The sequence below is a fragment of the Brassica napus genome, chromosome A3, assembly GCF_020379485.1.
Source record: "Brassica napus cultivar Da-Ae chromosome A3, Da-Ae, whole genome shotgun sequence".
Classification (NCBI taxonomy): Eukaryota; Viridiplantae; Streptophyta; class Magnoliopsida; order Brassicales; family Brassicaceae; genus Brassica; species Brassica napus.
In genome coordinates, this window is record NC_063436.1 from 26,716,493 (window position 1) to 26,727,061 (window position 10,569).

At 31.9% G+C, this 10,569-nt stretch overlaps 1 protein-coding gene across 1 annotated transcript; it reads right to left on the reverse strand.

The window, feature by feature from the left end:
• Positions 1–5,930: 5,930 nt before the first annotated feature.
• On the reverse strand, positions 5,931–6,575 carry LOC106436550 (dehydration-responsive element-binding protein 1C-like). The gene is given in 1 exon segment (NM_001316168.1): positions 5,931–6,575. A coding segment is annotated over 1 exon segment (645 nt).
• Between the last annotated feature and the right edge of the window lie 3,994 nt (positions 6,576–10,569).

The following is a 10,569-nucleotide window of genomic DNA, read 5'->3' on the forward strand; positions in this document are numbered from 1 at the left end:
TTGGAATCGTCTTTTAGAACGCTTTCAGTTTTCTCAACTTCCTCTATGCGATCATATCATCTTTTTCTTTATGTTATGTAGGAACCAATGTATCAAGTTTAGGGGTTGAGTACTTGAGTGTGGAATTTTTAATATCAAGGAGGACCTAAAGAAATATGACCCACAAGATTACTATTTTCAAAATGCAAAAAAAAAAAAAAGATCACTATTTTCACAACCAAAACCAAAAATAATATCTCAATAGAGTATCTTCCTAACAGATATTCGCTGACAAAAATAAACGTCTCTCTCGTTGCTAGTCAGTCTCAACTCTCACGTTAATATTGACATATTGGGAGAAAAACAAGACGACACAAATAGAAGAGGGGGAGGATTAGAGCATGATTATCCCTAAGAGACATTTAGAAATTTTTAATAATTTTTTAATATTTTTAATGGGACCACTTTTCCCACGCCAATCTTCTTCTTCTCCACCTCCAAAAACTTTCTCCTTGTAACCATTCCTATCCAACACATCATCATCTCTCCTCTCAAAACCATGTGAATTCTCATAAACTTTTTCCTTGTATGCGTAAGGGAGAGCTTCATCGGTGATGTCGTAAGGGAGACCTCCGACGTAGACGGAGTTATTGTCGTCCATCGCGGTCTGCGCAAACACTGCCACAGAGGCAAAGAAGAAGAAGAGATCTTCTCTGTCGAGGTTGATTTTCCCTGAATTTGGTTTGAGAAGAGATTCTGTGTGAAAGGATTTTCCCTGAATTTGGTTTGAGAAGAGATTCTGTGTGAAAGGGAGAGAGAAAGACGAAAAGGCGAAGTTAGAGTTGGTTCTTCCGTAAGCTTTCTAGACACCCACCTCTTACCAAAATTTTTTTTTTTAATTTTTTTAATTAAAATTTGGGCTTAAAACCCCACCTAAGAACTAGCGATAATGATGGTCTTAGTGGTGATGTGAATAAAATTACACAAATAATATGTTTTTCTTAAAAGGAAAGTAAAGCTTGAAAGTGATGTGGCACATGTCATATATTGTACGGAACTGACAGTGGAACCACCTAGGGGACCAGTGGTAGGGATGGTGTTTTACGCTGTTAAGCCACGGTGCTAAGATATTTTGACGTGCCCACGACCTCTATTGTTAGGAGTAAGGGCCCATCTTTCTTGTTTTGGATTAACCGTGTGGGTTTCTATTAAATTCACGGTTTGCTAAAAACGGTTATTTCGGTTAAATACTCTACTTTTGGAAACTTCTAATGACAAATAATTTTTAATGTCATTCGCGTTGACACCCATCCGAAGAGTCAATTTGAAGATGTGAGGATCATCTAAAACTTTTTGAAGGTACCTTTCAGAATCAGAAGTACTCTATGTATTGTTGGGACTCATTTCATATGTATGGACTATTTCCACGTGTGATACATGATCGATAGAAGAGTGGCTAACATAAGTGAAAATGACCAAATGGAGATATGAGCCGACCCGTGAGAAAAAAAGCATGCGAGTTTTTCTATAATAGGGAGTAAGATCTTCGAAAAGAAGGTACGTGTACGTAGGAGTTGATCAAAAAAAGGTATGTGTAAAAAAGTAACTAAACTCACACATTCCCCCGAAAGCACACAATAACTCGAAAAGAAGAGTTCTAACCCCCTTTAGGAACTCATAGACGATCTTATAGAAACATCGTTCTACGTATAATCTCCTCATCTTAAACCTCATAAACTTCTCGAATAAGTACTTCTTAGTGAACCAGAGCTGAGGGAAATTTAGGACCATAAAGTGACTTTGAGGTAGGCCTTAAAGGTTTTGAGAAGTACAACTCTCCGGAGAGGAACATAACTTCAAAAAAATGAAGATTTAGATGCAACTGGACCATCTGGTAAATATTAAATGACAGCAACAAAACGCTAGAAGTTTTGGTCAAAATAAGTCGCCCAAGTAGCTAAAAATAGTGGATCTCCCCTTGCCAAACTGAATGCAAAGAAAAATTTAATAGTGGATATGAAAGTCAGATCATGTCAAGGCAAAAATAAAAAGTTTTTTTTTTTGTTTAGTTTTCATTCTTGTAAATATGGTGGTTATAGAGAACACGAGACATAACTTCCACACGTCAAAAATGACATTTGCTCTATATAAAAAGGAGGTTAAAGAACATAAGCTACCGACGTGACCCCGTTCCCAGACCCTAAAGAGTCCACTCCTAGACCAGTGAGTATCAAAAGCTTAAAGTTGTGTATACATTTGTATCGATCTTTCATTTACAAGTACATAAAGCTTGTCACACTAATATAATTCTGTCAGTAATCAAATTTACTTTTGGTTTCTTAGTCAGCACAAATACTTCTCATAGAATACTAACAAATATCTGAGCAATTGATTCCATGATGTATGAACAGAGCCGTGCTTATAATGTATTAATAAAGGCATTCGTTTCAAACTCTGATTAATAGTTTTATTTGGGGCCCTAAAATTAAAATAGTTTCTAGTTTAATGGTTTTGACTATTTTTGTAATAACCTTTTCACAAACTCACATTCTGAATTCAACTATTTTTTTTATATAGTATAATTAAAGCATTTTGACATACTAAACTTATCTTTACAATTTTAAAATTGTGTATTTGGTGAAGATGATATATTAGAAAAGTGTTTCAGTATAGTCGTAAATAATTTTTAAGAAAAATTTGTCTTAGCCTCCTAAACGATCGCACGGCACTGTGTATTAGCTTGTTTTTGTAAAAATTACTCCAGAGAAAAGGTTTGGGTTATTGATTCGATGTGATATGTGAACCCACGTTTTGTTTTCCTGGTTTGCATTAAAAGATCTAAAATAGTACCAACAGTTTTAGTCTTCAGTTGTCATCAAACTTATACCACTCACGGGTATGCAGAGAGATCTTTTGCTATTCAAAAACAAAATATCTGCAACTTTTGCTATTTAAAAATGTACCATAATTTTCTATTACCAAAGTACTTCAGAGCGTTTTCTGCTATCTACTGAAGTATTTGAACTTTGAATTTATTTAGGTAGCTATTACTTTTGTTATTTACAAAAAGCAGCTGAAACTACTTATATATAGTGCCCATACTTTTACTATTCACAAACAAAATCCAGAAGTTTTGATATTCGTCTTCAAGTCTTTATCTATTCATAGAAGTTCCCATATATATGTTATCCATAATATGCTAATAATGCATACAGATTTTGCTAGTAACTAAACTTTTTATTTTAGAGGTCTCAGGAACTTTTTGTCAATAACAAATACATGATGAGCACTTGATTCGTGAAGATGTGGAGTTTATTTTCCTTCAAAGAAAAGGTTTGGGTTATGGATATGATTTGAGGTGTGAACACCCGTTTCGTTTATCGGATTATGTTTTTAAAAATCGAGCGATATAAGTAGTAGCATGCATCGACTGTAGTTTTTAGCTGTCATCAAGACGTTTACCACTTACGGAAGTGCTCAGAGATATTTTCCAACTTCTGCTATTTGAAAATGTACCCACGTTTTTGTATTATTTACCAAATGGCCTCAGATTTTATTATTATTTGATTAAACATCCGAAACTTTTTTAATTACCTAAGAGCAGCTCCAACACTGATATTCTAAGAAGTTCTTAACATAAAAAAAAGATAAAATCATAAAAGTATTTTAAGAAAAAAGCAAAAGTTCTTAAACTAAAGAGGTTTAGAACCGATTGAAATATTAAAGCAACGACTGTCACTTTATTAATGTTTCTAGAGTTAAAATATTTTTTTTTCTTTTAAATTTCTCACCATATTTATCGATATTGCTGCTCTAAGTGTTATATAAATTTATTGCAGAGATTCTCAACATTAAAACAATTAAAAATATTTAAAAAAAAAAGAATATGTAGAAAAGTGGGAAGGGTCATTTGAGATATTCAACAAAAAAATAATTGGAGATACTCATTACAAATGTCATTCTATAAGTTAAAAAACTTTCATTTCAATTAAATTTAATCAAATGGTTATTTTTAAAAGAATAGTAATACTATTACTGTATATGGTTAGATATTTTGGATGCTCTAAGTACTTCACATATCATTTTCTATTTTTGCAATAAAAACACTGCTACTTACAAAAAAATTTTGAAACTTATTTATGTAATGTTTACAAAAAAAAAAAAAACTTATTTATGTAAGGCCTATTTAGCTGAATATACAAATTCCTTGTGGTAATTGCAGATCTATGCATTATTTTTAAATATTTGCATAACCATGTAACAATTGTTCTGTGCTGCCAATATTCTCCTCGAACTGAGACGAAAATGTTTACCTGTTACCGGGGTTGAAGAACAAAATGTATTTTGATTGCAAGTGGAGAGGAAGAGCAATATATGTAGAAAACCGGTTATAATTTGACATAGTTGACGTACATACATATTGAAACCGGATTTAGGAGCAATAATTTATTGCGATCCTATATTAGACACATATGTTGCATGAAGTTCATATTAAAATCAGTAACCGGTTATAAATTCTATAAAACCGAAACATCAGATCTATAACCGGTTATAAATTCTATAAATTTTAGACACAACTAGAGAATGAGTTTAACTTTTTAGAACGAGACGATCTTTTAACATATAAAATGTATCTAAGTGCTTTGGGTTTTTGTAGGAAAGAAAAATAGTAGTTGAACATTCTTGATTCTTTGCATTATTATCACTCTCTCTCTCTCTCTCTTTTTCTCTCCTCAGTTCTTTGCATTTGTGGTAATTAACAGTGTGTTCAGCTCACGTGTAACGTGTAACAGGTCGTATATTAGGAGCTACCGGTTATAATTTGACATAGTTGGCGTACATAAATATTGAAACCGGATTTAGGAGCAATAATTTATTGCGATCCTATATTAGATACATATGTTGCATGAAGTTCATATTGGAATCAGTAACCGGTTATAAATTCTATAAAACCGAAACATCAGTCCTATAACCGGTTATAAATTCTATAAATTTTAGACACAACTAGAGAATGAGTTTTACTTTTTAAAACGAGACGATCTTTTAACATATAAAATGTATCTAAGCGCTTTGGATTTTTGCAGAAAATAAAAATAGTAGTTGAGCATTCTTGATTCTTTGCATTATTATCACACACTCTCTCTCTCTTTCTCTCCTCAGTTCTTTGCATTTGTGGTAATAAACAGTGTGTTCAGTTCACGTGTAACGTGTAACAGGTCGTATATTAGGGGCACGCTTGGTATTACCACAATTTATACAGTACCATTACCTGTTAGCTAATTTATATCCTTTTTTTGTTATCTAGTGCAAATTCCCTTTATGTAATGCATATACTTGTTCTATTCACACACAATCACACGCACACAAAATAATCCGGAAGTTTTGATATTCTTAAGCGTACCTAACTTTTGATATCTGCTAAGATTACCACACGAGGTATCCCTTTATTTTCTGCTATCCATAATAATGCACATGACTTTGACTATTCATTAGATACCCCATAACTTTTGCTAAAAAGTAATAACTACATGAATGAAGTAGTTTTCATGACTTGGTATTCACAAAAGATCTATAAACTTTTCATATTTACCGAATTGCCTGGACTTTTCCTATTTAATATTTACCAAGTACCAACTATGAAACATCTGCAATGAGAACCGGAGGAGAATGAGCTTTTATTATTTTTAGATGTCTCAGAAGTCAGAAAGTTGTTTGTCAATTAATTTTTTTTTTGTTGGTTCAAAGTCTTCAAATTGAAATTTCTTTCTTGCAGAGGAGAGCCAATAAGATGATTATGCTGCACAAAAAAATACTAGCATTTGATAACACAATTGTTTAAACATTCACACTCAGCTTCCACATTACCAAAAAAAAAAAGATTCCCATAAAAAGGCAGAATCCGAAAATCCAAAAGAAGTATTATACGAAAAAATTGAAAAAAAAACTTTGCACTAATAACTCCAAAGGGACACGTCAGCATCTCCGTCAAAGTCATAGTTATGTCCGAAATGTACGGACGGCGGCGGCAAAAGCATTCCTTCCGCCATACTAGCCAACAAGGCCGGCATCTCTAACATGGACTCCTCGTCCATATAAAACACATCGTTGTTTTCCTCCGTGAAAATAGCCTCCACGATCGTCTCCTCCATGTCCAGGCCATGATCCGTCGTCGTATTATTTATCTCAGCCTGAAAAGCCAAGGCGGCTTCAGCAGCCGCCTTCTGAATCTCCTTGGGGCATGTTGTCTCCGGGATACGGAGCCGCCAAGCCGAGTCAGCAAAATTGAGACAAGCTGATTTGCCGCGGAGGGCTATGGCGGCGACGTCGTGAGCACGAGCTGCGATCTCGGCGGTTAAGAAAGTACCGAGCCAAATCCTGGATTTCTTGTTTGGCTCCCTCACTTCACACACCCATTTACCTGAGTTTCTCAGACGAACTCCTCTATAAACTGGGTGACGCGTCTCCCGAAACTTCTTACGACCGGCTGGTTTCTTCGGACAGCTCGCGGCCAGCTTCGGACAATACTCTCCGCCTAATGTAACCGGAGACTCATACTCGGAGCCCAACATTTCAGAAAAGGTAGAAAATGAGGTCATTGTTGAAAACTTTTTTTAAATAAATAAAAAATAACTGGATAAGTAACTACAAAGATCTATGTTTCGTTGGTTTGATAAATGTTTAATTTATCTCTCAGGTGGATTCTAAAGTTTGTAGTTCGATCAAAAGTTGGGAGTGAGAGTTGGTGTTTATAGGCCTTTGGATGTAGAGGCCTTTGGAAGTAGAGGCGAACACGGAGTTTCTGGTTCCTGGAATGACAAGTGGACATGACACAGCTAAGCGATCCCACGGCTTGTGTATGCGCTGTTTTTATTCACTAATAATATTACACGTGTCCTGTTGACCCCACAAGAAATTTCTTTTGACTCTTCACTCGTTATCAAATACTATAAATTTATTAATTCTTTTTAAACTTTGTGCGAGTGTGTGGCTGTTTTGTGTTGTGTAGGGCAACCGGTATGTAACTATTAACTTCCATGAATAAACAAAGATGGGCATTTTTTGTCAACCATCTAGAAAATAATGGACACAATCGATATGCAAAGAAGATATTTTTTGTGCTCTCTTTTTGTTTTTTTCCTTGATATTTTTTGTGCTTCTGTGTTTTTTTTCTTCCAACAATCTTCATGATTTTATTTTTATTGATATTTGAATATCCTCTATATGTGTTTTTTTTCCTCGACACAACTATTCCTTTAAGGCTTAACATTCCAACGATTATGGTTTCAAGTATCCAACAACTTGTTATAATGATAACTCTCGTTGGAGTGTTATGATTACAGATTTTTTTTTCTTTACTTCTTATATACTGTATAGGTCTAATAAATGACAGTTCAATTACAAAGCATCATTTAAAAGAATATTCGTGTCTAACCATTCTTAGGCTAACGCAAAACAAATATCTATATATATATAGAACAATTAGGATAATCCAAACAAACGTGACAAAACATCCACACAAAAAACAGTCGAAGAATATAGGGTGAAAGAGCGGAACCTTACTGAAATCAACTAGCACAGTCATAGAGACAAAATATTAATGTTCTTTCGTGGCATGCAATAGACTTTCAATTAATCCAATGACGCTATTACTTCTAATGTAATTACTTCTAGTTCTAACTTCTAAGTGATAGAAGATTAACAGAAAGTACTTAATTTTTTTTACTTATATAATATTAATATAGATAATTGGTTCAATTAAAATTTTGACTTTACAAGATCAAATCATTCGCACATTCACAGAGTAGAAAACAATTGATTTAATTGTATAGTGAAAAGAAGAAAAAACAAAGGAGGGGTGTATTCAATATAACATTAGAGGTGATTTGATTTTAATGAAGTTACAGAGATTTAAGTAATTTTTGTTAAACCATTCTAGAATATAAAATAAAACTATGGGATTTGAGTTTTATTTTTATTTTTTAACTAAGAAATTCCACCCAAACATCATAAAATCACCTAAAAATTTTAAAACTCCACAATTTAAAATATTTTCAATAACTGTGGATTTTAGAGTATTCTAAAATATGTCAAGTTCAATAACAATAGATTTTAAATAAGTTTTATGTTTGAATAATAGTTGATTTGTCATTTTAATACAAATTATATACTCAGTTGAATGCACCCCCTTCCCCCCTTCCCTCCCCCCCCCTTAAAAATTTTAAAATTTCACAATTTAAAATATTTTCAATAACAGTGGATTTTAGAGTTTTATAGTACTCTAAAATATGTCAAATTCAATAACAATAGATTTTAAATAAGTTTTATGTTTGAATAATAGTTGATTTGTCATTTTAATACAAATCATATACTCATTTGAATGCACCCCCTTCCCCCTGCCCCCCCCCCTCCCCCAAAAACATTTTATCTTATGTCTCCTCAAAGGAAAGAAACCTACATGAAATATCTCGTTTGAAGTTGCTCTTGTTCTAAGTGAAAGAGATTAAAAAGGAGAAGAATAGGTGCAGCTCCAACGGAAACTACTCAAAAGAAAAAACTTTTCACTAACATAATATCAATAGAGCTTATTGATTAAATTATAAATTTAAAAGATCAAATCATTCACACATTCACAGAGTAACAAGTGATTTTACTGTATACTGAAAAAATAGTTTTCTTCCATCTATCTCTCTTTTCATTTTTCAATGGAAAAAAGAGAGATGAAATATCTCGTTTGAAGTTGCCCTAGTTCTTTTTGTTTTCTCTTTTCAATCGACAATATAAGATAACTTATTTTCTATTCTTTTGATACTGGTCTAATTTGGAGTATGAAAAGAACAATTTATTAAGTACACATTGATGATTAGTTCTCAAGTTCAAATAAAATATAATATTCGATTGTGTTTCTCTTATCTTCTGTGCTTCTTAAAGTACTAAAGTTGTATAATATAATAATATAGTTAGTTTTTTAACTATATATAATAATATAGTTAGCGTAAGATGAATTGAGTAAATAATTGACCACCATCGAATGCAAGCATGTAAAAATGTGTAGCTTCGTCTGAGCCAACGGATTAGACAGATACAATAGCAAATTAAACATCACTCTCAGTCTCAAAGTATATCGATAAAATATCTGAAATCAAAAATAATATCTATGAAAAAACTTGTGGTCTAAACCTAAATCACGTGGGCGCGAGTATTTAAAGCCGGACGTTCGATCAAACGTATATGATTTTCTATTCTTACTATAAATCCAAAAGGTAGTATCCCTCTTTAGAATATCTTAAGTAAGTATGGACAATGAAAACAAGAAGCGAACTAAAACAACCAAAACCAAAAAGAAATTGAATAATCAATTTTACTGTAAACTAACAGAAAAAACTGTGTCAAAAATTATATTTATCTAATCAAATTTTCTTTTCTAATATAAAATACTGAAAAACTGAAAGAAATGAATTAAACCAAATAGAATATCAAGTGTTCAGTATTTCTTCTTCATTAATAGATATGTAGAAGACTTTTTCATGATTAAATTAATTAAACTAATTTGAAAAAGAATAAAAGTGAGGAGAGATAAGAGAAATTTTCTTTTGAGAGATACATATGCAGTAACACATTTTTCTGTTAGTGTAATTTTATTTGTAGAGTTTTTTTTTGAATTTTTTTTTTGTAGAGTTTAACTGTATTAATTAAACAAATGATAGAAAGTCCTTTTTCAAGGAAAAAAAAACTCATACAAATTCTGATGTCATTATTCGCTAACAAAAAACATGTCTCTCAGCCTAGCAATTCTCTCACCTTATTATATTGACAATGTCAGAGTAAAAACTAAAAACAAGACAAAATACGAGGGAAAAAGGAGTGGTAACGTGAAGAAAATGACAATAAAAATAATAATAATGGTATCTTGAGAGGAAAGTAAAGCTTGAAATTGACGGAACTCGACAGTGAGAGGGACCAGAAAAGGAAAGGTAGGGACAGTGCTTCCGCTGTTAGGCCACGGTTACCGGACCCATCTTTCTGTTTTTGGAATCGATCTCTACTAATAATTTAACTAGATTTTTTACCCGCACATCCGTGCGGGTAGATTTTCATTTTATAAATATATAACGGATACCATCTCAAAACTTTAAAAGACATGATTTATATTTTAGTGTTATATATTGTGTAAATTTATAATGTTATTGGTTATGTTTCTTATTCGATATTATAAATGTATAATGATTTGTTTTATATATTTTAATTTATTATTAATTATTATTATATATTAATATATTTTCGAGTTTGGTAAAATAAATTGATAGTATGAAATAAAAAAATTGAGAATCTCCTTAATTTTTTATAATTTTTACAGAATGTATACAATACATTTTAAAACTTTATTTGTTATACTATAAAACTGATATTTTCTTAGCATAATTTATATTTCTATGTTATTTGTTTTAGTATATTGTGAGATTTTATAAGTAAATACATTATAATAATACTATATTATTAATTATGGAATCAATCGCTGCATTAATTAAAAAAATATTTTAAAATTTTATTAAGATTTTGTTAGGTTTTTTCAACCTATTTTATTATAAGTAA